Here is a 26395-nt window from a genome sequence, read left to right as displayed (position 1 = left end):
CCAAAACAAGCTTAATAATCATTCATGAATACATACACAAACAAAAGTATCCAGTTCTTGCTGTTTTTTAATTGGAAATTAACCTGCAACATATGATCATACAGGTATATGTCATCACAGTTTGTTGCACCAAGTGACAGATTTGTGAAGAAAAACTGACAATTCAAAACGGTATGTTTTTATAAAAGCTTTTCAAAATAAAGATGGTAAAATTAAATGTGTACATTCTCACACTGTGTTGGAAGTTGAACAAAAATCTTACATATTTCACTTTAAAATGAGCACTGCATACAAAACCCATGAAGTCAACAGACTACATTGTCTATTCACAACTTTTTAAACAAATACAGTTAGGGAAAAAGAAAACTTTCAACTGCAGCTAAATTCACTGTTTGAACATCATATACAGTCATGCCACATTCATCAAAAAATAAAAATAAAAAACGGCATCAACTTAAACTCAACTTTGCTTCCAAAAACAATATCAAAGACACTGCTAGGGCATGTTAGGTGCCATCAAAAATGTCACTTTTACATAAGTAGCTTTATTTTTCTTGGACCTATTGGTCTTCCACTCAGTTCCTTAATTGCCGTTAGCGCCTCCTGACGGGACTTGAACATTGCAGTTGCAGAGCCTTTAGGTCTTCCACTTTGGTCATACTGCAGAGAGACAGATCCAGGGATGATCTGATATCCATAGCAAAAGTCATAGATTTCTTGATCTCTGATTTGGAATGGCAAGTTAACTAGCTGTACACAGGTGGGATCATCAAAATTCTGCACTGAGGCACCAGAGCCACCACGAACGCCATTACCTCTGTCTCGTGGAGCATGTGGACCCCCTGTATAGGACTCATAATCGTAGCCTCCATGGATATGAGCCTGTACATTTGCCATTGGTAGATCATCACGAGTAATCCTGAAGTCAGGGTACTCCCTTTCAACTGGACGATTGGATGCCACACTGCTCCTGCCTGAGTACTGCTCTTCTCTTGGCAGTGGATTTTGCATAATTCGCTCTTGTGTCATTGATGGCTCCCAACCAAACTGCTGCATCTGAGACCGTGAAATGCATTTCAGTATGACTTCTGACCCAAGAAACCTTTGTCCATTGAGAGAGAGAGCACTCATAGCCTCCACCTCAGACCGGAAAAGAACCAAAGCCTTTGCAAACCCATCACCATTATGCTCATGCATCACGAACACCTTGTCCTCTGTGATATCAAACCCAAGGAAGAAGTCCATGATCTCAACTTTCCGCACATCAAATGGCAGGTTCCGCACAAGCAGACACAATTTCTCAGCATCATGTGCATCACTGGGGTAAGATTGAGGCCTCTCCTGAAACCTTTCAAGGTTTACAGGAGATCTGTCATCCATGCCCTGTGATTGCAGAAGGGTGATCATTTTCTCTCTAGAGATTGGGCGGGTATAAACCCATCGGTTTTGAAACAGTCTTTTTTCATTAGTTAAGGCATCACAATAGTCTCGCAGACTCTTAAACAGCACAAATGTTGATCTGGTTCTTCTCCCATCACTGGCAAGAAGGTGCAGGATCTGGTCATCCTCAAGATTTGCATTACGAAAGAGTTTCTTTATGTCTTCTTTTTCCACTGTGTAGGACAGGTTATCCAACAACACACAGTACTCATCCTCAGAAGAACCAATTGGCCTCTGGGCCAAAGGTGATTGGGACCTCACATGATGTTGTGGATTTGTCTGATTGCGAATAGGTGATCGCTCCCTTGCAAAGTTGTTATCCATGTTGCCAGCCATTGACAATTTACCAGTAGCCCGACGCCAATCGTCCTCTGTTGTTGGGGAAATCTCTACATACCTTGACCCAATGTATCCCCTATCCCTCTTCAGGCTTTCATATGCATCCTTACTTGTGGCAAATTTGACCAGACCTTTCCCATTCTTCGCACCATATCCATTTTTAAACAAGATTATATCATCAATAAGTAAGCCACTGAAAAATTCACGGACTTCCTGCTCAGTCACAGCAAAAGGCATTCCTTTTAGAAATACATGAAAGAAGTCATCTCGAGTGCTTGAAGACCCCTGGTGCTGGGGGGGAGAGGAATGATCCAATCTGCTAACTGGTCTTCTGCCCACCTCAAGGTCCACAGATCTTCTAGCCCGTCTCGTATTCTCCTCAAGTCGCCTCTTTTGATCTTGCTCTACATTTTTGGTACTTCTTTCAAGCACATTCTGCATCTCTGTTTTACTACTTAGTAGCAATGTAACAGATGAACCCTTAATGCAGCCCATTGACCGTGTCATGGCTCTTCTCGCATCTTCATCTGAAGCAAAGATAATGAAAGCTTCCTCTCGCTCCCCACCAATAATATGCACCCCTCCATCTGGAATTTTGAGGCCAGTGAAGAACTTGCGAATATCCTCAGAGCCTGCTGTGACACTCAGTCCCTGTAAACGGATGACGACTGCCATACTGAAGCACAAACAACAGCACCTGCAGACAGAAGGGTGTGAAATAGTATTATTGCCAACGGAGAGTCTCTCGTTGAGTGTCAATTTCCTGCCATCCCATTATAACACCACTGGACTGGAATAGCAATTTGATTGAAAGGACATCAGAGCTGAAGGACACCAGAGCTGAAGGACACCATTCCACTCAACACCCACTTTTAAAGCTTTTAAGTACAGACAATTCCCAATCTGTGACTAACAAAACTATTTAACATGTACTGTAGCCTAAATTACGCTCTAGGATGGAAATTCCAACACAAAAAAGCTAGCAATCTAGACTGAGCAAAATACGGAACACAAAAAACTTTCCAAACCATTAACACCAGAAACATGCTCATCATATCATATTTGTTCCAGGCAGGACTTTGCACAATATTATCATTGATCAGATATTTTATGAAGTGCAGTCTGAAGCTGGCTTACAAACATGATAATTTAGCAGCAGGTCAACCTACACTAGGCAACACTATTTATCTGGTACAATAATTAACCTTTTGTCCTGTATCCATTTCAAACAAACCCTTTTACAGAAGTCACACAACTGGAAAACAAATCCAAATAAAATCTACCACATTATGTTTAGTCTTTTGTTAACCATTCAAATTCATCACATTGAATTCAACTAAAGCAGCAAAAAACAATTGCTGTCTTAAAGGATTTACGCATGTCTTTCACAGGCCAATTAGATAATAAAACAACAAAGCATAGATAAGAGCTGAAGCCTTCAAAAGGCCGAAGAATAATGCACTGATAATGAGGCTCCTAGAATGCAACATTCCCCAGGCCAGGGTACATGCCCATACCCTTCATTTTATGCTAATGACCCTTCATCTACATCAATGCTGCTTTCAAGTGTTTCGCATCATCATGGCAGGTAAAGGTAACACCAAAAACGTCCAGCCATTCATCAAAGAAAATGATCAATAACTCCAGAGTCTCCTGCAACGCTGGTTATCATCACAAGCTGGTCCCAAAACATATATAAATGAAATCAAATAGACAGTCATCCTAACTATCAGGCTAGAACGTGGCTACAACTAGCCACCAGATTCAATACCAAAACGCACCAGAGAGAATGCTCATGTGACCAAACCCAACTAACATTGCATGTTCTTGTTCTTCTTGTGTTGTAAATGAAATACTTTTTTTCAGCAAAACACCCATCACCAGTGGCTATAAAGCCTTCAAGCAGCCAGTGTTAGCTCCAACATACTGATACAGTCACCTTATATCCGTCCCACAAACTAGTTTCACGGAGACATTTCCTGCTACAGACAAAAACAAACAAGAATCAAGCCATTGCTCCAACGTAGGGCTTCCACGTAGTACAAGTAAATGAGGGCATTCAGTCACACATTTACTGACGAGTTGTTCCTCCCCAGTTTAGCTTTCCAAAACACCGAAAACCCCCGGAGACGTTCTGGTCGACATTACTAGCGCGGGTATTTCATCCTAATCAAAAAAAATCACTATTTCGCAGAATGGTAAATGAAATCAAATCATCAGGAACCATACCCACACACATGAATACAGCTCTTATTTCAGTATTACTCAAACCAGATAAAGACTCAACCCTCACCCCGAGCTATAGACCAATAAGCCTCATCAATTGTGACCTATCCAACAGATTAGAGTGAGCCATATCCACATGAATCCATCCAGACCAAACAGGATTCATAAAGGACAGACACTCATCCACGAACATGCGCAGTCTATTCAACCTCATCAGTATTACCCAAAGAAAACCGTTCAACACAAAATTCATCCAAAACACACACAATCTTCAGTATAACTGGGAAGCTAGTTTGCATGGCAAAACTGGAAAACGCCGCTTCCGTCCAAACAAAGGTCCGCAAAATGTCGAGCTGAGCTATCGACAGCTGTGTGGCCTGCTAGGCCTCTAGCTTTAGCGTTAGCTGCATTGACGTCCAACGCTGACCTGCGGCAGAGAGAGAGTGCTCTTCATTCAAAATACGAAAATATAACGACCTAACCAACGACAAAACTTACACTGGTGCTAAGCACAGTTTCTCGTTCAAACTCGAGATTATCAGATGGATCAGATCAGTGGAGTTTGACTTCGTGTCCCTCTCGTTCCGAAATGTCTTCCTTCTTCCGCCTAGCTGCTGCCTTCTTCTTCTTCTTCTTGTTCTAAAGGCGGGCTGCAAGCCTACGCGAAAGATGCATAGCGTCAACGATTGTTCAGGTATATTGATATATTACACCCATGGTGTAATAAGAGTTTTGGATGGAAGTGGATTTTGGATTTGTGAATATTCAAACAAAGCTATTCCTTCTTTGCGATCAAATTTTTTACTTTATTAACATTTGCATACACACTGATAAGACAAAAGAGAGATAATCACTGGAGCAATTTACAGGACGCATGTCGAAATTAAAGCTCTATAATAATTTTTTTTTTTTTAAAAGGTGCAAAGAGAAAAAAAAATACTGCAAAGAAACAAAAAAGTAAATAAATAGAAATAAGATAATGAATTTCACTATTTAATGTAAAATAATAAATAAACAGTAACCACTATAAAGCTATTCCTTCCTGTAATTGTTTGCCCCTATCTTAAAAAGTCGTTTTGCTCTTCACCCTTCCGATGTCTGCGATTATCTCCTTGAGTTTGTTATTGTCTACACTGAATCTGCTAAAGCATTACAATTTCATCCTTTTGTCACAAGTCTCACATGTATCCGATGAATCTGGTGTTTAATTCAATCCTGTGTGTCCTTATTACACAGGCAGACCTTTGAATTCTGTAATTCAACTCTTCCACAGATTGCAACAGCTGGCAAGCTACCACATGATGTCTTCTTTACATCATCATAAAACGTTGAAGAGAAGAAATCAGCGACCCAACACCGGAAATCACACCCGGTGAAGTTAGTTTTAAAGCTACTGTGAGGAACTTACGGTTAATGTTGATTTTGGCAATGCCTGTCGACAAAGCCGACTCTTATCTCTGCTGATTTTGTCCTGTACACGCTTAAGTGGTGGTTTTTCACAAAAAGGTTCATCCTGCTTTCTTTAACAGTTATATGTATCACTCGCTTTAAATTTTTGTCCTGGAAAATGTAAACAAAGGAAGTGTGCAATTAATCACTTCGTCTAAGACCTACCCCCCACCAGCAGTACAGGCATTAAAAATAACAAGAAATAATCAATCTTGTCGCTGGTGGTCTGGTTTGATTTTGTAGGTCATATAGAGTAATCTGAATTAATTTCATTCTGTTTCAAAACCAGCAAAAAAACTCCTCACAGGAGCTTTAAGTTGGATATTCTACAGGCATTCACTCAGGAGCCACTTTGCACATATCACAGAAATTAAGCAACAAAAACTGCATGATTATGCTTTGAAGAAAGACTGAGTATTGCTGAGGGCAAACCTCCTCATGGGTCGGGCTCTCATTTGTCACATTTTGGCATGAAAAAAATATGTTGTTGCCAAAACAGTTTACAGAAGAATCACATTGCATATGTATGACTTATATCACACTGAAGCAGATAATTCTTTTATAAATATACAATACAATACAATATAGTACACTATCATTTTCAACATTAAAAAACTTTTTTCCCCCAGTTCTTCAGACTGTGGCAGAAACACATTTTGCAAGGGGAGCTACTGTACCTTCGACATAGATCAAGTGTCGTTAATTTTCTGACAAGTTAGAGATTTTTTTTTGTATGTTTTTCTTTAGTAAGTCACTGGTTGCAGTGCGCTTCAGGGTTCGCGCCAGCTCTGCACCCGCATCATGTGATGTTGTGAACACAGCAGCAGCCACAGTCAGACACACTGTAAGGATCAGTGTGTGAAATAAATAAAAGGTATTCCAAAGACATGAGCATAATCCCTCAAGCAGCTCCGGGTGTTGATCTTATTGTAGTTTAAAGGGTTTGCAGAAGTCATACACGTTGGGGTTTTTTGTCATGAACTTTTGTGCTCTCGATACCATCTCCAACTTGGCTAACGTGAGCTCATGTTAGCTCGATAGTACCAACATTCACCCAGGCTGGAGCTCGGGCGCAACAGCAGCGGAGCCTCTGAGCCGACCATCACTTCCGACAGCTCCGTATGGATTTGACGTCGGAATACATTGTGGCTTGATGTTTTACAAAGGGCATATTACAGGTGATTTCAAGGATGGGGGAGCCTTGTGACCTTAAGCACCTCGTGAAGTGAGTACCTCGTGCAGCTGATTTTTACTCAGCGTTACGTCTGTTGCGGTTTAACCATCTTCAGACACAGAACATCATTAGCTAACATGCTAGTAAAGCCGGTGCTGAGACTTTGTAAACGGCTCTATTATACCTTAGTTCGGAAACTCCCAATGGTTAATCAATAAATTAGTAAGAGAATGGGCTCTCTACATACTGAACCTTAATTATTCAGCCTCCACACATTTTAGACAGAGTAAAGATCGACACATAAGTTAACAACAGCAGTGTTAGCCTATGTTTCAGCTTTAGTGAGAGAGTTAGCTCTTCACCTAGCATTAGCTGCTAATGCTAGTAAAGCTTCTTGGCTAGCCGTCTTTTGACAAGCAAGTGTGGTGTTTTGCCACTGCTGCGCGGCCGTAAATGTGGTTAAATGATATACAATTCATATTCCAAGCACATAACTGTTGGTTCGTCAACAAAAAACACATGAATTATACACAGCACAACACGAGCTAACGCTATATTTAAATATGGCCCACGGAAGCTCACTATTAGCTTAGCCTAGTTAGCTTCATGTTAGCTACTTGGTATTCTTTATAAACCAGTCTCGCAGTCGAATAGCTAAGAAAATGTCACCTCACTTGCTTGCTTTCTACTTATATATGTGGTTTAGTATGACTAGTTAGCCAATACTGATGTCCAACTAAATTGGTAGGTTTGACACAAATCTTCTCGTTTTCATAATGTTAGACTCTTTAAAGGCCATGTTTTGGCCGCATCCAGTACTCCCGCTCAGGCCATGCTTTATTTAGTTTTCTAGTATGATTCAAATCAGTCATCGTTTGTTTTCACGAGATTATCGATGTGTGCTTTCACACAAACCCTCGTTTCACACACAAGCCTTTGTTTTCACGAGGCTCGCTCTCTACATGTCTAATAATGAGATGCATGTTCTCCAATCGCCCTGCATCCATGTTTTTCATCTATTCTTGACCATGATAGTACTATTTTTAAACCATAGGTGAATGTAACCTTTATTTTTGTTGTTGCTGTTTCAAAGCGGGAGCAGAAGAGAGTACCAGACTACCAAACTGAGAAAAGGGGGAAATCTGTTTAACAGCAGATAAAAATATTGAGAAGTGCAACTGGTTTCTCAGCCACATTGCAGCGATAGATAACAGGAATCTCAGGAAGGGACGCCTGGAGAAGTCGTTAATACTCAACGGTTGAAAGCATGTTACACCACAACAGAGTACATATAAACAGTGTGTTACCAGACGTACAATTGAACACTATATATTGTATGTAAACAAAGGTGGAATGCTTCAGATGTCACTGATGTCACATTTATAAAATTGCTGACAGACTTACTGTAAGCTGTTTTGGACAAAAGAGACTCAGTTCATTGCATCCCCATCTTGTTTTTTTGTGTGTGTCAGGTGTGGCGTCACTTTGGGAAGCTCATTTTCCTGATTTGGATTATTCTTGGCCAGAAGCATCTTCAGGCCTTCTAATCCTAGACGAGTTTCTCAATGGATACTCTGCTGAAGTCTGAGATCAGGTATTAGACAGCACAAACTTCATCTCGCAATGTATGTTTTGTTTGGAATAGTTTGATATGAATTTTTAAATAATTTTAGTCTGGTTACTAAGTTTTTTGAATACTGTCTGTACTGCACCTTTTTACTTTTAAAACATTGTGATATCAAGGTCATCCATGGCCCAATACCATGTCATTATATATGCACTGAAAGTTATTCGACAATGGAATATCCAAGACTATCGTATGCAAAAAGTTTTGGGGTCCTTTTTAAAATTTTGGCATCTGATACAAAGTTGTCTTTAGATTCTTTCAACTATTTTGGTCTGGCAAGTATTTAGATTGGAGTGATATTATAGTATAGCCACAGATACTGTAAACGGTGCATTAGTGCTTGTGACAGGAATATACTACAAAAGAAACACCTTTTTAATCAAAAGTAAATATGTGTAGTTTAATGCAATTTATGAAAAGTAATTTGTAGGAAAGGCGATGTTGTTTTTGTGAGATTATTTCCGTTCCTGTGATGCATTATCAGTTGGTTGGCTGGTTGTTATAACCATTGCTTTACAGCAGAATTTCACTGCAGAAATGTCTCCTTTTGAAGGTCACAGAGAAAGGAAAAAGTGAAATCCTGAAGGATTATATGACCTAATTATTGCTCTGCACCCATACTGAGCCTGCCCTAAGGAACACACACACTTTAATAGGACAAAAGGAGAAACAAAAACCAAATTATTCACCCTCCTTACATGTGGGATGCTTAGATCTCTGTTCTTCTTTTTGTGATTGTTCCCTCTGCTTTTAAGTTTGATTTAGCGACACAGCTGCTATTCATAAAATCAAGCTTTGTGATGTGAATTGGTGAAGTAATTTGCTGATAAGGGACCTCATAGATCATTGAAAAATAACCTTTGCTTTGTTTATTGTCTGTTTTAATCATGTCTGCTTACTTTAGTTTCTGACAAATATGAATTAAATTATAAAAGAGTAACGTGAAAAGTGAAGCACACAGCTGTACTACAATGATACACCAATTTTTGGTCAGGCAGACCAATAGTCCAGTGAACCTGACAGTCATTCCAATAGGCCTACTTTCTGTCATTTACCTGCCATTCAAATTCTTTACTTTATCACTACACAAAGTTGAACATGTGGCCAAGATACATACTGTGATATATCTGTCATAAGTTGGATGTCAGCTTTTACCCCTTTTTCCTTTCAATATCAATTATATGTGAATGACGAAAACAATTCAAAATTGAAATTTATATGAAGGTTAGTCTTTACTCAAACCTTTCAGACATCACAAGTGTGCTGCTTTATAATAGTATAACAGAGCTCTTGCACTGACATTTTTGGAAAAGGGAACTACTGAAGCAGGCTATGAAAAGAGTCCACGTAACACTGTTTTAGATTTGTGTCGAAATCATAAACAGTTAGAAGCCCACATAATATGTTCAGTTATCTGTGCATATCCTGCAAGGCTTCCCTCCTAATAATCTTGAAGTTGTATGTATTGCTCCATGAACTGTGGAACTTAATTTCTGCATTTCCTCTTCCTTTATGTTCCCGTGATGTGACCACAGAGAGGAGGGGAGTGGTGCCTCAGTAAGTATCAACCAAACAATGTTAATATGTTACAACTGCTAAGTTCAAAATATAAAAAAAAAAATAGGTTAAAGCTTAACTGGTGCCTTCTCTTACAATGTAGGTTAAGGTGGAGGGCCTATCCAAGGCAGCTCTAATCAAAAGCCTGTCTCCAAGAGTGATGCTATCCAACCATCTCCTGCCTAAAGGGACCAAGATGAAGGTCAACCTGGAGGATCAGGGTCGTCAGAAAGTGTCCTTCAGCTTTGCACAGACCAAGAAGCCACTTCAGAGCCTGTTCTTCATCCCTGCCAGCCCTGACAAGTCTGTCGCTGAACCTCACCCTGCCTTGTCGACCTCAGACAAAGGAGGCCAGAATACAGACAGCAAACCAGAGCAGCAGCAGACACCCATGGTGCCAACATCAATAGCAGAGACACTTTCTCAAACGGCAGTTTCTCCAGCCACTAAAATGAAAACGGACTTAGCAAAGATGCATTTCAAGAAGCAGATTCTCAGTGTCTCTGTGACTGAAGAGAAACCAACTTCTCTTGTGCCAGATGAGCCACACTCATCTGACTTGCAGGATCTGCAGAAATCAACAAGTATGAGTGTAACTGAATTCCCAACACCCCAGCCTCAGAATGCCGCCAGTGTCTGCCCCTTGGAGAATGCTCACATTGAAACCTCTGAGATAAGGGTAACCCAGAGTCTCAAGAAGCCAGCTGCTTCCTCAGGAAAAGATGGAGAGAGTTCCAGTAGTGCTGAGCAGGACAGTAAGGTATACAAGAGGAAAACCAGGTCCCAATCTGATAGTGCTCCCCCTGGCTCAGAATCTGATGGAGATTCAGTCCAGATGTCTTCCAGTCGCAGATCAGTTGACTCCAAAAGTAAAACACACTCTGAGACCAGAAGTAAAGAGGTAAAAAAGTCTTCCTCTGGTTCACATGTGGAGGAAAAAGAAAGAAGTTCCTCTAGGCGGTCAGAGAATCATGAAAGATCCTCTAGCTACTCCAAATCAGACCGAGATTCTAGACACACATCGTCACGCTCATCTAGATCAGACAAAGATCGCAGAAGGTCTAGGTCTCGATCACGGTCTCGATCCAGAGGGTCCCGAACAAGTTCATCTCACTCCAGATCAGAGAGATCCCGAGGCGACAGAGGATCACGCTCTGAAAGGTCATATTACCATGATTCTGATCGGAGATCGCACAGGAGTTCTCCACGCAGAGAGAGAAGACGTTCTCGTTCTCGCACTGACAGAACTCGGGACAGTTCTGACTCTGAGGATGACCACAGGAAGACAAGGACAAGGACGAGTGACTCAAGTAGATCGTCAGTGCATGCAAGCTCACATAAAGAGTCAAAATCTTCTTCCTACTCAAAATCCGAGAAAGCCTCTAAATCTTCAGATTCTCCTCATTCCTCTGAGTTGGATAAAAAAACACAACCATCAAAGTCTGAACGAACTTCAAAGCGACTATCAGACTCTGATTTCCAGCTAAAGTGCTCTCCTGATCTGGACTCCAGTTACCGTAAATCTAGCTCCCATTACAAGTCAGAGACCAACAGTAAATCCTCTTCTTCCAGTATGCATACCCATTCTCAAACTTATGAGAAACGCCAAAAAAGCAGCTCTAGTGACTCCGAGGCTGAACATAAAGGAAAATCACAGGCTTCTGACAAAAGCAGTAGCCTGGAGGAGAAATGTACAAACAACCAAAAGAAAAACAATAGGTCAGATTCAAAGCAGACGACTCCTTCAAGATCATCTGTGAAAACCAGCGGACATGATAGACAATCAAATGACACATTTCACAGCCCTATCAAAGCACCATCAAGTGCAAACACCACAGAATTTTGTTTTCAGAGTGAAATAGAAAAATCTGATTCCCAACAAGGTGGAAATGAACATATTAATGAGGACTTTATGGAGATGGTCTCATGCACTGACAAGAGTTTGCAGGAGTCGTTATCTAAGACAGAAGACACAAAATCAGGTCTTGAAGTTGAGACAGACAATGCCTCAGCTATAACCTCAACTGAAAGCCTGAAGCCTGTAAACGCGGCCCTGGAAAACTTGACCAATGTGAAGGAGAGCCTTTCTCCTAATAACCAACCACATGTGAAATCATTTGCAGCTGTCTTAAATTCATGTAGTAGTTATGAAAGTATAATGTGCAGCCAGGACAAGAACGTTGTTGACTGTTCGCCAGGGCCACAGTCCTCACTGGACACAGCAGATATACATGTCACATATGATGTCCAGCAGAACACTAAAGTAGATATCGATGAGCTCAAAAATGTTTCGACAGAGGACAGGCAATCTGATTCATCACACCTTGAATCTGAGAATCAGCTGACACTCCAACAGCAAAATATGGATACTGTAAAAAAGAACAGCAGTAGTACCAAAAAGTCCAGATGGGATATTGTTGGGCAGGACACCTCAGAGAACGATCATTTCCTAAGGACGCTTTGTGCAGAGAGTAAACCCACTGTAAAAAAGGTGATCTCTGTCAAAAAAATTGAAGTGTCAAACGACAGTAGCCAACAAGACTCTGATGTTAAAGATATTCAGCAAGACACTGAAACACATTCCAAACTGCTGAAGCAGACGGAGATCTCTAAGGAGGAATTCAGCTCTGACAACACATCTATGACTTATAAATACAAAGACCAAAGTGAGCCTTCACAAGGAAGCACCAGCACTGACCACTGTGACTTAAAACAGAGCGTTTCTCAAAAAACAGACGCGGACGATCTTCTGCACATAAATGATGCATCACAAGTCCATGAAGCTGCAAAGATGCAGAGTTGGAATGGCGATGGTCATGAAGAAAGCTCCAAGATCAGTGCCCAGAAGAGCAAATTGAATAAGAGATCAGTTAATCAGGATGGATTTGGAGGTCAGAGTGAGGCCAGTGATAGTGACAACTCGGAGTATGACTCAGATTGTGGTGAGGCTATAAAACGTTTGCACTCTGTGGTGGTAGTGCCAAAGAATTCTTCCCTAACAATGGATAGACTGGACACGGGAGCTTCCCCATGCACTCCAATGAATAGTTCTGAAATGCAGAATGCTAATTTAGCATCTGACCTGAATATCAGTGAAATCCCCAAACAAAGGCAGGGGAGTCATTCCATTGCATTTGCGGAAACCAGTGGTCCACGTGCTGGTGTAAACGATTCCTCCAATAGCCGTGTGTTGTGTCAATCCCAGAGTAACATGATTGATAGCACCAGTCACTCAGAGAGTTCCAGCTCCATCAGTGCCCAGCCTTACATGTTGGGTCAAATCAGAGCCCTTGGAGGCACCATGGACCCTGCCCAAAACATGGATAATTTGAGGCAGTTGGAGTCGGGGCACAAGCAGCATAATGTAAGCAGTAGAGGTGAAGGGATATACCCCCTCTACCGGCATGATGATTTCTCCAGTGCTGACAATATCAATGACAGGAATGGATTTAGCCTGGGTTGGGATTTTACACAACCAGAGCTTCCCAGTAGTACATACCAGCAGCCTGATAGCAGCCATGGGCCTCATTTACCAAACACTAAACTCACAGGAACCTTTCCCAAGGAACAGGAGCAGATGCAGAGTAATGCCTCCTGGAACCATGAATCCCTAAATATGCAGATCAGCCGAAAACCCTACATCCATGTGCATCAGGATCTGGCAGGTGAAATCCATCCCGACTCCCTAACTAATGACCATGACGACTACAGTGGAGATAAACTATCTAATCTTACCAAAACAGCCGTAGAATGCAGTGGACTAAACACTCCTGGGTCATCAAGCTTTGTACAAGGTCATGAAATAAGCAGCAACAGCAGGGGCTCTGCTGTGCCTGACCCCCCCAGAGAAGACAATTTTAGACCCCACAGAGGCCGGGGCCCTCCCAAGAAAAGGCGTCCAGAGATTGAGTCCGATTCAGACAATGAGGCAGAAGCTGGGCCTGCAGGCAAGAGAGAGCGTCTCGGAGAGACAGATGTCTCCAAGGAAAGTCATGTCAAAGTGGAAGTGCAGCGTCCATCACTCGCTCTGAGAGACTTTCAAGATGCCAATAAATGGAAAGAGTATGCCAAGTCTAAGAAGATGCCTCCATATTTTGACTTGATAGAGGAGAACCTGTACCTGACCGAGAGGTACGGTGCTTTTGAAGCTGATAACCAAACAAATGATATTTGTTCAAAGAATGTTCTCTTAGTAAAACGTTTTTAATTGTTTCAAGCTTGAACCTTAAAAAGTTTTAAATTTCTTTTGCAGAAAGAAGAGCAAATCTCATCGGGACATTAAGAGAATGCAATGTGAGTGTCCAGTGCTGCCAAGAGAGGAACGTTCAAGGGGAGTATTAGCCTGCGGGGAAGACTGTCTAAACCGGCTGCTGATGATTGAGTGGTAAGTTGATAATCACAAGCCCTTTTTACACTGCAGTCCGTAACGAAGCTCTGCCGTCATGCTGTCTTTGTCATCTTACATTGGACCAAGCTAAGCCGCCCCAGTATGTGTTTTTAGACTACATTGCGGCATTGCGGAAGCAAAATGTGCGCGTGGTGTAAACAAACAGCGCATGATTCACATACACACACACAGAGCGCTGTTCCGTCCTGCCGGCTCCGTTGTTCACTCAGACGCTGTTACGCCTCTGTTAATACCTCCGATGTCGGCTCAGAGGTGGAACGACTTCGCCCCACCATTCCGCGAGACGAAACGTAACAGGCGGAATAATCCTGTCTTGAACTGGCAGTGTTAAAAGGGCTACAGATAAACTGACAACATGTAAGAACTCCGTTTTCAGTGACACTTTTGCAAGGTTCCTAGATAACACAAATGCTCCTTTTAAATTCTTAATATCAATGGTATTGCACAATAAGTGGATAAAGGTATAGACATTCACATGTCAGTATTAACAACAAGAAATTTAAAACAACAAAGGCAAGTTTGTCAAAAAGTTGCAGTCAAAAGTTTGTAGGATCCTGTTGAATTACTTTTTGTAACTATGTTTTCCAGCTCCTCACGATGCCTGAATGGAGCATACTGCTCAAATCGACGGTTTCAGATGAAACAACATGCAGATTTTGATGTAATCCTCACTGAAGACAAGGGATGGGGACTCAGGGCAGCTAGAGACTTGATTTCGTAAGTCTCTTAAAAGCTTTCACTTCATGTATAAAAAAGGTTTCAGTGGCATTTAAATCAAAAGATTCACAAAATGTTGTGTAATTGTGGGTTGTTTCTGTTGCTTTTACCTTCATACACTTAGAAATGTGTTATATTCCAACTGCTCTCTCACAAACAAGGTGTCATCTTTATTGTGGCAACACTGGCAAAAAGCTTATATGCCACTGCAATCAAATCTTTGTAATGCAGTTTTTAAATGTCGTGGTTGAGACAGTCGGATTGTCTGACGTCTTTGTTGGTATTGCAATTTCAGAAACACCTTTGTGCTGGAATACTGCGGGGAGGTGTTGGACCACAAGGAGTTCAAAACAAGGGTGAAAGAATATGCTCGCAATAAGAACATCCACTACTACTTCATGTCACTGAAAAATAATGAGGTAAGTAATAACATGACCCATTGCAATTAACACTGATATTGAAACTGCTGTCTGCTTAATTGAATCAGCTAAAGTGGCCGGCAGACATAGTTGACATTTGATTTGTCCTTTCAGATCATTGATGCAACTCTGAAGGGTAACTGCTCTCGGTTTATGAATCATAGCTGTGAGCCCAACTGTGAGACCCAAAAGGTGCGGTAGCAAAGAAAGAAGAAATAATCACTCGTTCAGGTTAACTTACTGAAAGCTGACTAACCTGATGATGACTTTTATCCCACTCCAGTGGACCGTCAATGGCCAGCTTAGAGTCGGGTTCTTCACCACCAAGCCTGTCCCTGCAGGAGCTGAGCTGACGTTTGATTACCAGTTCCAGAGATACGGGTACTGTTACTACATCTACTTAATATGTTCACATAGATAAGTCTGTAAAACGTGTTTATTTGTCCCTCTTGCTGATGGTTTAGCTGTGTTAATTTCACCTTTGTTTGATATCTCTCTCTGCAGCAAAGAAGCACAGAAATGTTTCTGTGGGGCACCCAGCTGCAGAGGCTTCCTGGGTGGGGAGAACAGAGTTAGTGTTCGGGCAGCTGGAGGAAAGATGAAGAAAGACCGCAGTCGAAAGAGCGCTCTCACCACGGTCAGTTTTTTCAGCCTTAATGGAAAGCGTGTCTTGTTTCTGCTCTACACACTGCACCCGTCTGGCATTTACACTTGTGTTGCTACAATTGTTGCTCTACACGAGGATCAAAATACTAAATATTAAACTTACATTTGCATCACCAATTTCTTTTGTTTGTTTTTGGCCATTGTGATGTTAGCTCTGCATTGTAAGTATACAGGCTAAAATGTGTCCGCAACCGTTTCTTGTGGAGAAATGAGGTACGTTTGATGATGTCATCACTTTGTCCTTCCTCAGGTTGATGAGGAGCTGGAGGCGTTACTGGAGTACGGAGAAGGCCTGTACGATGAGAAACAGGTGGTGTCTCTCTGCAGACTCATGGTCCGAGTGGAAACCATGGAGCAGAAACTCATCTGCCTTAAGCTCATACAGGTATGATCTTATTAATTATTGCCTTATTGCCTCATTGATATTTATTATTAGCATTTGCATTATGTGATATGGTGTTTTTTTGTACACAGGATACTCAAAATCCCTCATGCCTGAAGCAGTTCCTGGACCATCACGGGTTGTCTTTGCTGTGGATCTTCATGACGGAGCTCTCTGAAGCAAAGGGCAACAGTGCCAACAACATCAAACTGCAGTCAGAGGTGAAAAAAAAGTCACTGACTTTGCATTAAAACATTCGTCATGTGGTCTCATTTGACGTAAATAACCGGAAATCGTCTCTTCACAGATTCTGAAGACCTTGGCTGTGTTGCCCATCTCTACGAAGAACATGCTGGAGGAGAGCAAAGTCCTGACCTTCATTCAGCGATGGGCCCAAACAAAAAGTCTCCCTCAGCCTGTTGAGATGGACGGCTACTCGAGCGAGAACACCTCCCGTGCTCAAACACCCCTCAACACTCCGGATGGTTCCTCCAACAAACTGGGACCAGAGTTGGAAGGTGACTCCTGCAAACCTGCTGTGTACCGCCGCCTTAAAATCATCAGTGAAAACAGCCTAGACAGCGCGCTGTCCGATGCTAGCAAAGCATCTGATGGGAAGGAGGAAGACGACGAGGACGACGATGAGGAAGAAGATGAATCCTCACATGATGGAAAGCAATTGAAGGCAGACCCAGTGTGTGAAGCTGCAGATCCAACAAAGGCAACGATGGAAGAGTCCGTGAAAGAGGAGAAAAAGGAAGAGACAGATTCAAGCAGTCAACATCAACCTCAAACTGATGAGGTTGAAGAAAAAATGGAGGTGGATCTGGAGAAAGAAGCTGAGATGAAAGAGGACACCAGTGAGGCTCTGAGAGATGAACTTGAGGAGCAAAAAGAGACAAGTGAGGAACAGGAGAGTAGTGAAGAGCAGACCAGTCAAACAGTGAACGAAAAGGCCGACTTAGAAGGAGAGCAGCCTGTTGTTGAAGTTCCCGAGCCAGAGAGTGAGTCCATCCAGACAGATGTTGTGGATGCTCCACCTGAGCAGCCCTGTGAGAATATAGAAGCCGAGGCAGAAACACAAGATGATGAGAATCCTCCCCCTCCACCTCCTCCTCCTCCTCCTCCTCCTCCTGTCAGTGAGGCAAAACCTGGTGAACCTACCACTGATGCTGCCCCAAGTTCTGAGACCACAGTCAGTATGCCCTCTGAGGTCATAGCAACCCCTGTGGACCCGTCGGTGATAGGAACTCCTTCTCAGGATGAAGAGGAAGGTGTCTCAGATGTGGAGAGCGACAGGAGTCAGGAGACACAACTCAGTGCTTTGGACATTAGTGGTATGGCTGCCCGGCTTCTGGAAAGCTGGAAGGATCTGAAGGTGAGCCCCAAAAATAGGTCACTTTTAAAGTGAAACATGCCTTGTAATGTATTACTCTTTGTCTGTTTGTGAACTGTTTGCATGCTGCTCTTTCTGTATGTTTGATGTTGTGTTTGTCCTTTCAGGAGGTGTACAGAATACCAAAGAAGAGTCAGATGGAAAAGGAAGCAAATGGTAAGTTTAGTCCAAGTGATTTTCAGCACGTTTTATTTTCTGCACGAGTTTAGCTGATTAGAGTTTCTCACAGATCGCAGCAGAGATCGAGACGCAGCTTTGACGCCACGCAGAGCTTCTGGTAGCCGAGAGCGTGAAAGGGAACGAGAGAAGGAGAGGGAACGCGACAGAGACCGAGATTATGACCGAGACAGGGATCGCGACTGGGACAGGGACAGAGACAGAGACAGAGACAGAGATCGTGAACGTGAACGGGACAGGGACCGCGATCGAGGCTCTGACAAAACTCCCCGCAGCACTGAGAGACGGAGGAGACGCTCCACATCCCCACCACCCTCATCCTACGAGAGGAGCCGACGCGCCGAGGAACGGTAAGAAGGCTTTGGAAGACTTTTTCCCCAAAGTGCATGCTTTGCACAGCTGTGCGTCATAGTAAAGTCTTTTCATTCAACTGCAATCTTGTTTTCTGGATTTTTAAGGTTTGACCCGTCTAACAGCAACAAGACACCAAGGGGAGTTGGTGGCAAGGAGCGCAACAAGCTGTCCACAGAGGAGCGCAGGAAGCTGTTTGAGCAGGAGGTTGCCCAGCGGGAGGCCCAGAAACAGCAACAGCTTCAGCAGCAACAGCAGCAGCAGCTTCAAACTCTGGCTTACGACCCTGCTCTGGCCTATGCCTCCAGCCCTGGCTTCATCACCTACCCTCCTGGATATCCCATCCAGACCTTTGTGGATCCCACCAACCCCAACGCAGGCAAAGTACTGCTGCCTACTCCTGCGGTTGAGCCCGCTATGAACTATGAACAGACGCCTCCCCAGCGTCTTATCTCTGACCTTGGACTGACTTCTCCATCCTCCACTTCTCAGGCCACTCCGGTTCCTACTCTTTCTCAGCACATCACTACCACTAACCTCACCACCGGAGACCCCCAGCAGTATGCCCAGCCGACTGTGGGAGCCCAGGACGCAGGCGTAGCTGTCCTCTCTGTACCTGCCCAGACGGCCCCTCAGGTACAAGGCCAGCAGAGCTACACCACCCTTTGGGATCCTACAACTCAGCAGGCAGTGACTGTTCAGACCCAGCCCGCACAGCCGTATGCCGCGGCCCCAGCACCGCCTCAGCCACAGACGGCCATCTATTACCAGGGTCAGCCATGCCAGACCATCTACAGCATCCCTGCTGCCTACCCTCAGGCCAACACTCCTGTTATACAGGTAGGGTTCAATGTTGAAGAGACTGGCTAGCTATTCATTCATCAAGTTCATGAACTATACTACTATACATATGACTGCAAAGCTCAATTGCATTTTAAATTGTTAAACTTTAAATTGTTTAAATACTAAAAAATAATTGATGCCATGATCTAATGTGGCTGTACTTTGTGTTTCTAAAGGCGTACACTGAACCCACAGCCAGCTACCTACACGGCCAGCCTGTGTATCCTGGTCATCAGCAGGGAGTGGTGGTGCAGCAGGGAGGCACTGTAACCACCATCGTCACCTCCCAAACTGTCCAACAGGTAACAAATAAGCCCTTTTTACACTACCATTCTGCTTCAGCACGGTAACGAAGCCCCGCCATCATGCAGCATTTACCATTTTACGTTGGACCAAGCAATGCCGCGTAAAGCCGCCCCAGTGTGTGTTTTTACACAGCGTTCTGGCGTTGCTTCAAATACACACACGGCGCTGTTCTGCCCCGCCTCTTTTACTACCTCTGTTATTGGCTCAGAGGCGAAACAACTTCGCCCCACCTTTCCGCCTCTGTGCGTTCTACAAAGAAGACAGAACGTAACAGAGGCGTAATAATCCCGCCTTGAACTGGCAGCGTATAAAGGGCTATACACACACTGTCTACTTTCTAAAGCATGTTTGACATGAGCATGTTTAAAAGCATGAGAAATGAAAGATGCTTCCTTTTTCCATTCTTGAGCAGCCTGAGGTCACATTAAATACACTGCTCAGAAAAATTAAGAGAACACTTAAATCAAACATCAGATCTTGATGAACATATAATTCAAGTTGAAAAACTTTACTGATGTACATTGTATAATTTGTTGAGAACAAGTGATGTAACAACAGTCAATGGAAACCAAAATCATCAGCCCATTGAGGGTTGGATTCAAAATCCAACCCAAAATCAGAGTAAAAAACTGAAATCACAGGCTGATCCAACTTGCGTGAATGTCATCATGGCAACTCATGATGTGACTCAGTAGTGTGTATGGCCCCTGCGTGCCCGTATGCACTCCCGACAACGTCTGGGCATGCTCCTTATGAGTCAGAGGATGGTGTCCTGGGGGATTTCCTCCCAGACCTGGATCAGGGCATCAGTGAGCTCCTGGACAGTCTGTGGCGGTACTTGGCGGCGTCTGATGCACCGATACATAATGTCCCTTAGGTGCTCAATTGGATTTAGGTCAGGGGAATGAGAGGGCCAGTCAATGACATCAATGCCTTCGTCATCCAGGAACTGCCTACACACTCATGAGCGTTGTCCTGCACCAGAGGAACCCTCTGCACCACCATAAGGTCTTCCAATTGCTTGGAGGATGTCATCCCAGTACCTAACAGCAGTCAGGGTACCATTGGCTATGACATGGAGGTCTGTGCGGCCTTCCAAGGAAATGCCTCCCCAGACCATCACTGACCCACCGCCAAACCGGTCATGCTGGATGATGTTACAGGCAGCATAACGTTCACCACGGCATCTCCAGACTCTTTCACGTCTGTCACATGTGCTCAGTGTGAACCTGCTCCCATCTGTGAAGAGAACATGGCGCCAATGACGGACCTGCCAATTCTGGTGTTCTCTGGCAAATGCTAATTGAGCTGCACGGTGCTGGGCTGTGAGCACAGGTCCCATTAGAGGACGTCGGGCCCTCATGCCACCCTCATGGAGTCTGTTTCTGACAGTTTGGTCAGAAACATGCAAGCCAGTGGCCTGCTGGAGGTCATTTTGTAGGGCTCTGGCAGTGCTCCTCCTGTTCCTCATCGCACAAAGTAGCAAATATCGGTCCTGCTGCTGGGTCGATGCCCTTTTACGGCCATGTCCAGCTCTTCTCGTGTAACAACCGGTCACCTGGTACCTCCTCCATGCTCTTGAGACTGTGCTGGGAGAAACTGGTGTTATAATGTGACGATTGTGTTCCCTTAATTGTTTTGAGCAGTGTATTTACTCTTTTAAAGGGTGCATCAGTTTATCAGGCAATTTCAATTTCCCCTTTTGGGGGTATTTTGGATTTTTGGGAATCTGTTTTAGGCTTTATGAGATTTAGAGGCAACCCTCTGCCTCAGTTTGGCCACAAGGGGGTAGTGTACATCTAAATAATGCTATCCTTAAGAGCTGCAATATCTGGCTCCGGTGACAAAGTGCCTTTTTAAGATGTTTCTAAACTTAGAACAAATAAAGGAAATGGCTCAATTGGCTCCGTGTGTTAAGAACAATCTAACTGCAGTCATGTATGACTTATTACGACAGCTGTTTAAAAATGTATTGTGTTTAATGTAATGTATAATACTTATTTTCTATTTGTTCTTCTCTCCAGGAAATGATTGTTCCCAACAATGTGATAGAACTTCCTCCTCCCTCTCCCCCCAAACCCAAAACCATCTTCCTACCTCCCAACTGGAAAGTTGCTCGGGACCCTGAGGGCAAGATTTACTACTACCATATTGTGACGAGGTTGGTACTGCTTTGTGTGTATGAAGGATGTGTTCTGCTCTAGAAACCCCCTGCACGTATTTCTATGTGACATCACTTCCCTCTGTATGTTAGGCAAACACAGTGGGACCCTCCAACCTGGGAAGGAAGTAGCGACAACACTAGCGTGGACCATGAGTCTGAGATGGACCTGGGAACACCCACCTATGATGAAAATCCTTCCAAGGTGAGCTTTCATCCTGTGTTTAATGAAGTGTAAAATAGGGCTAGTAGTTGTGTGCTGGACCAGAAGCTACAAAATGAAAAATGTATGTCTCTTCATTTGACCATGAAGAAATATCCTCTCCACTTCTTCATTTGGTTCCCAGAAAGTTTGTGCTTGGATGCAAAACATGATTATAGTGTTTGTTCCTTGAGGTAATTGAAGATGCTGCAGCAGTGATTACTTTCAGCTGTGTCTCAGGGACGAATAGCAGCTTAGCAGGACACCATATTTATGCGTTATGACCTCACAGATGACTCCTCCTCCTCGTAAAATGGCTTCATCAGAATCTACATGGAGACAAAGATTTGAAGAGAGAATCCACTGGCCCCGCCCCCCGCTCAGCTGTCTGTCCCTTAGCCTCAGGGCTGAAGGGGAGGGATGGCTCTGCTCATCTCTTCTTCCTCTGCCTCGTTTGTTTCCCGTCTTCATTTTCATCCTGACTTTGAGGATAATAGAAACCATCTGGTTGAGCCAGCATTCATTTAATTGCGGTTTCTTGTATTGTAGTGCAACAACGCAAGTGTCCCTTTGGTCTCTTTTCAAAAGATGAAACAGAGTTTAAAGAAAAGCGTTCCCAAAAAAAAAAGCGGGAGAGATCAATGCTTTCCATGCAACGCTTCCCGCCAAGAACAGCTTCATGGTCATGGATCATTTCCCATCATGTGTTTATACAGCGGTGGTGTTCACATCCAGCATTTGAAACTATGGCACATGCCCTGCACTTGTAGAGCGTCTAAGAATACCGTTTTCTGGCGCTATGTGTGTTTGTGTGAATCTGTTGTGCTTGTTTTTGCTCTTAAACCACGTTGTTGTGGGTATGGGCAGTCAGCTGTTGTCTGCCTGCCTCTGCTGTTGAAGGCTGGCGCTGGAGAGGCAGCATCCTGGCAGGATATCCCTGCTTTGTGTGAAGTAGCTGGTGAGCAGGTGCTGTTTGATGTCCCCCCCTGACCTTGATAGCTACTGTTTTGCAGCCAGTTGCCATGTTTGATTGAGCCGATGCACAGGTGGGGCCCTGAAGTTGATGATAGAAAATAACTGCTGAATTATGTCATGATGAAATACTGTCAGCCACTTTAGCGAAGGATAATTGGAAGCGAATTAGCATGTTTGTAGCTGCTGAGGCAAGAGTTTTTAAGCTAAATAAAGTCAAATCTATTTCTTTGTTTATAATTTCATTTATCTGTTCTGTGATGTTCTTTCAGTTCTCCACAAAGACGGCTGAAGCAGACACTTCCAGTGAACTGGCTAAAAAGAGTAAAGAGACATTTCGCAAAGAGGTGAGCCTCCAGAGTCAACTGAGTTTGCAGCAAAGATATTTCAATTGTCAGAATCTCGAGTCATTTTGAACTGAATGCCCTCCACTCATTCAAAGTTTTCGTTTGTTTTAAAATATAATCCTTGTTTTGTGTTGCTCAGATGTCTCAGTTCATCGTCACATGTCTAAATCCCTATCGAAAGCCCGACTGCAAACTTGGACGCATCAGCAACACAGAAGACTTCAAACACCTGGCGAGAAAGGTGAGATTAAACAATAAGACGTTTATGCTTACAGTGAGAACCTCCTTTAATGCTGCAAAGCTTTGAACCTTTCCTCCAGCCTCTGTGCGGCCAGAGCACAATGAAAGCATTGGTCAGCTTTTTACTTAAAAGGAAAACATTTTTTGAAGTTTCCCCTAAACCAGAACTAAATAGTTGAGCTCCCACAATTTCTTTCTGCAGCCAAGTGTTTTTATGTTGTGCCTCTGGAAGAGACTAAAAACACATTGTACATGTAAACTATTATCTTCTCTTTTGTGTTACTCATTCCTTTCTAAAAAAGACTTTTCGAGCAGGGTTTCTTCAAAGGGCAGCGTTCTGTTTTTCCACTGTGCTGGTGGGTCGGTGGATTGTTTATGTAGGGAGTGGTTTGAGCTGAGTGCCACTCGGACATACCAGGACAGTGAGGACATGGGCGCAATTAACAGAAAGACAACTTTACTCATTTATTATATTTTATTGTCTCAATATAAGTCACTAAAAGATCATTTACCATCCAACTGTTTTCCTCCCAACTAAGATATATTTATATTAATATTCTTATAACATAATTTAATGTAGTTTGGTGGCAAAAACATGTTTAACATTTTCATCTCTGTCCCCTCTTCTAGCTAACTCACGGGGTTATGAACAAGGAGTTGAAAGCTTGCAAGAATCCCGAGGACCTTGAGTGTAATGAGAATGTGAAGCACAAAACCAAGGAGTACATCAAGAAGTACATGCAGCGATTTGGTTCCGTGTACAGGCCCAAGGAGGACACAGAGGTGTACTAACTTCGCGGGCCACACTTGCGCTACGTTGAAAAAAGGAGAAGCACAGATCTGCCTTTCCGTTCACTCCTTCTTGTATGTACTGGCCGGCCTGATCCGTGAAGTAGTTTCTTACACATATTTATGGCTACATATTGCACTGCTGCTGCCGAAGAAGCTCTCCGGGCCCAGTGGATCGAGGAGGAGCCCCGTTCTAGAGACTGTTCGAGACCTAAGTGGCGCCGAACGACCAGAAACTCCAGCCGCAGTGGATGCAGTGCTTTTGAAGGATGACACTTAAGGGGTGCTACAGAGACTAATGTTTTCACTGACTGTTTGATTTTAAGCATTTCTTTTTCCATTTGTGGCTCTTAAATGTTCCCAAGATGATCACCTCAATTCCACTTTTTAAACTCTTCAAGCCCTGAATGACGACTACGCAACGGAATCATCTTTTGGTATCATATTTATCAAAGTTTCTTTGTTTTCTTTCTCTGTTAAAAATAGATCAATGACGGAACAGTCTGGTCTTTTTTCCCCCCATCGCACTTCCTTTTCTTGTGCACGCTTCAGCCCCCTGTCACTGACTCTGTATCTGGTGCTGCTTTTAACTGGGCAGTGGAGGTCCAAGCTTCCACTCCTCAAACCCTGCCTTCTTAACCACAAGACTTTGGAGCCTCTGTTGTTTTATGAATGCATGATGTAGGCTGAGGTCAGCGTGGTATCCTTATGGAAATTCCTACAATTTCCATGTCTCCTGCTTCAAGTTAAATGCCCTCACCGGGATAAGCTTTTACTCATAACACACTTAGGGATCAGCCAGTAACCAGCAGATTGGCAATGGAGTTTGCAAACAATATTTCCATGTCTTTTATCAATTTGTGTATACTAACGGGAGCAGGGTTTGAATGCTACGTTTGATGTGCTGTTAAGATTTGTATCATTTCCTGTTCAACCCCTCCCCTCACTTGTTCTGCCCTTTTCCTCTTCTTACAGGAATAATGTTGAGCATTGCAGTTTTAACAGTTTCTAAACATCTTGTGAGTTCTACTTCTTTTATCGTTTCTGTGTCCTGACGTTAGAGACACTTAGGCTGGCCTTGCTACACTCATTAATTTCCAAGATTTCTACGGTCGTTGAGGTAGTTTCATTAGCATTAGGTCACAGTTTGTTGCAGCCTATCAAATTGCAGTAAACAAAGTTCCAACATATGTACATTGCTTTATGTGAATATATTGAATACTGGTTTTGGGAATGTTTAAATAAGCAGACACTTTGTAAAAGGACTATCATTTCATGATTGAAAGTGTAAATAATGTGTAAACGTACCAAAGCTGTACGCAGGAGAGTCGGGTCAGGGAGCACAGTGAGCCCAACCAACCTCACCAGCTCAGCCCTCCTGATGCAGCTCCCACATCAGTCTGTCAAACTAAGGACGCCGCTGACTCACAGCCATCTATTTTATTTCAGTGGTGGGGGAGATTATCTTGTGTTCTCTTTTTTTTTGTTTTGTTTATTATTATTTTTTTATGTACAAAGTAAGTTTCACCCTACTCTACTGTAAGTATTGTGTAAGCACATTGACATACCGAGTGTACAAACATTTTAAAAGATAATAAACTTTTTTGTAAAATCGATAAGTCCGTTTTTATATACATATACTCCAAATAACAAAAGTTATCTCATGACACTTTTACACCGTACTCTTTGTTATGATAAATTAGGGAGACCCAACATTAATCCACCATGAGCAAGTAGTTGGCAAAAGTGGCAAGAACAACTTCCTTTTTACAGGCAGAAACCTCGAGCAGACTCTTTGATGAGCAGCCATCTGCTGCGACACGATGGGCTGAGAAGTGGGATAGAGGGAGAGGCAGAAAGGGAGAGAGAGACGGATAGAGAGACAGTTTTGTTGCTTTGTGTACATCTCACAGTCTAACAGATAATACAGAGCTATAGTAGCAATACCAATAATTAAAGTAGATAACTGTAACAATGTTAATATAAGTGACTGATACAAAATCGTCTTTCCCTGCTGTGCAGTGGAGTTGGGTTCACTTGGGTTCCAGTTAAATTGAGTCAAACAGATCTAAGCAAATGTTACATGATTAACTGCTGAGTGCACGCCCAATCCCATTTTAGATAGGCTCCTTCCTCTAATAAGGGTGCACATGGTATGAATACCACTACTGCACTTAAGCGCGATGTTGAACCAGATGTTTGGTGCG

The 26395-nt window shown here is 43.1% G+C and overlaps 2 protein-coding genes across 3 annotated transcripts; one reads left to right on the top strand and one right to left on the bottom strand.

Annotated features, from left to right (window-relative positions):
- Window positions 1-55: 55 nt before the first annotated feature.
- On the bottom strand, window positions 56-4576 carry rbm12bb (RNA binding motif protein 12Bb). Its single transcript, XM_069655429.1, has 2 exons — window positions 4504-4576; window positions 56-2476 (listed from the first exon to the last, which is right to left on the bottom strand). The coding sequence occupies exon 2, from the start codon at window positions 2452-2454 to the stop codon at window positions 532-534; it is 1923 nt and encodes a 640-aa protein (XP_069511530.1). The 5' UTR covers window positions 2455-2476; window positions 4504-4576; the 3' UTR covers window positions 56-531.
- Window positions 4577-6549: 1973 nt separating this feature from the next.
- Window positions 6550-25763, top strand: setd2 (SET domain containing 2, histone lysine methyltransferase). Of its 2 annotated transcripts, XM_069655963.1 has the most exons (23): window positions 6550-6679; window positions 8101-8222; window positions 9791-9812; window positions 9916-13943; window positions 14065-14196; window positions 14809-14937; window positions 15233-15356; window positions 15471-15548; window positions 15640-15737; window positions 15861-15993; window positions 16273-16407; window positions 16497-16625; window positions 16712-17782; window positions 17908-17956; window positions 18030-18327; window positions 18436-18712; window positions 18821-19168; window positions 19348-19473; window positions 21502-21638; window positions 21732-21843; window positions 23085-23159; window positions 23299-23400; window positions 24030-25763. In XM_069655963.1, the coding sequence occupies exons 2-23, from the start codon at window positions 8194-8196 to the stop codon at window positions 24189-24191; spliced, it is 7794 nt and encodes a 2597-aa protein (XP_069512064.1). In that variant the 5' UTR covers window positions 6550-6679; window positions 8101-8193; the 3' UTR covers window positions 24192-25763. The 2 variants fall into 2 exon arrangements, with proteins under 2 accessions (XP_069512064.1, XP_069512063.1); XM_069655962.1 differs by having other exon boundaries at window positions 18436-19168.
- Window positions 25764-26395: the final 632 nt, after the last annotated feature.

This window comes from Semicossyphus pulcher, unplaced genomic scaffold (assembly GCF_022749685.1).
Source record: "Semicossyphus pulcher isolate SPU_LCO1_2020_fin unplaced genomic scaffold, fSemPul1.0.p SCAF_9, whole genome shotgun sequence".
NCBI lineage: Eukaryota > Metazoa > Chordata > Actinopteri > Labriformes > Labridae > Semicossyphus > Semicossyphus pulcher.
This window is presented reverse-complemented; position numbering and strand designations above follow the sequence as displayed.

Excerpts from the sequence above, each read along its gene's own strand:
- setd2 (XM_069655962.1), top strand. The coding sequence starts at position 8,194 with ATGGATACTCTGCTGAAGTCTGAGATCAG. Across the intron at positions 14,938-15,232 it reads GCAGCTAGAGACTTGATTTC|AAACACCTTTGTGCTGGAAT; the intron begins GTAAGTCTCTTA and ends TTGCAATTTCAG. Across the intron at positions 17,783-17,907 it reads AAAGCTGGAAGGATCTGAAG|GAGGTGTACAGAATACCAAA; the intron begins GTGAGCCCCAAA and ends TTGTCCTTTCAG.
- rbm12bb (XM_069655429.1), bottom strand. The coding sequence starts at position 2,454 with ATGGCAGTCGTCATCCGTTTACAGGGACTGAGTGTCACAGCAGGCTCT.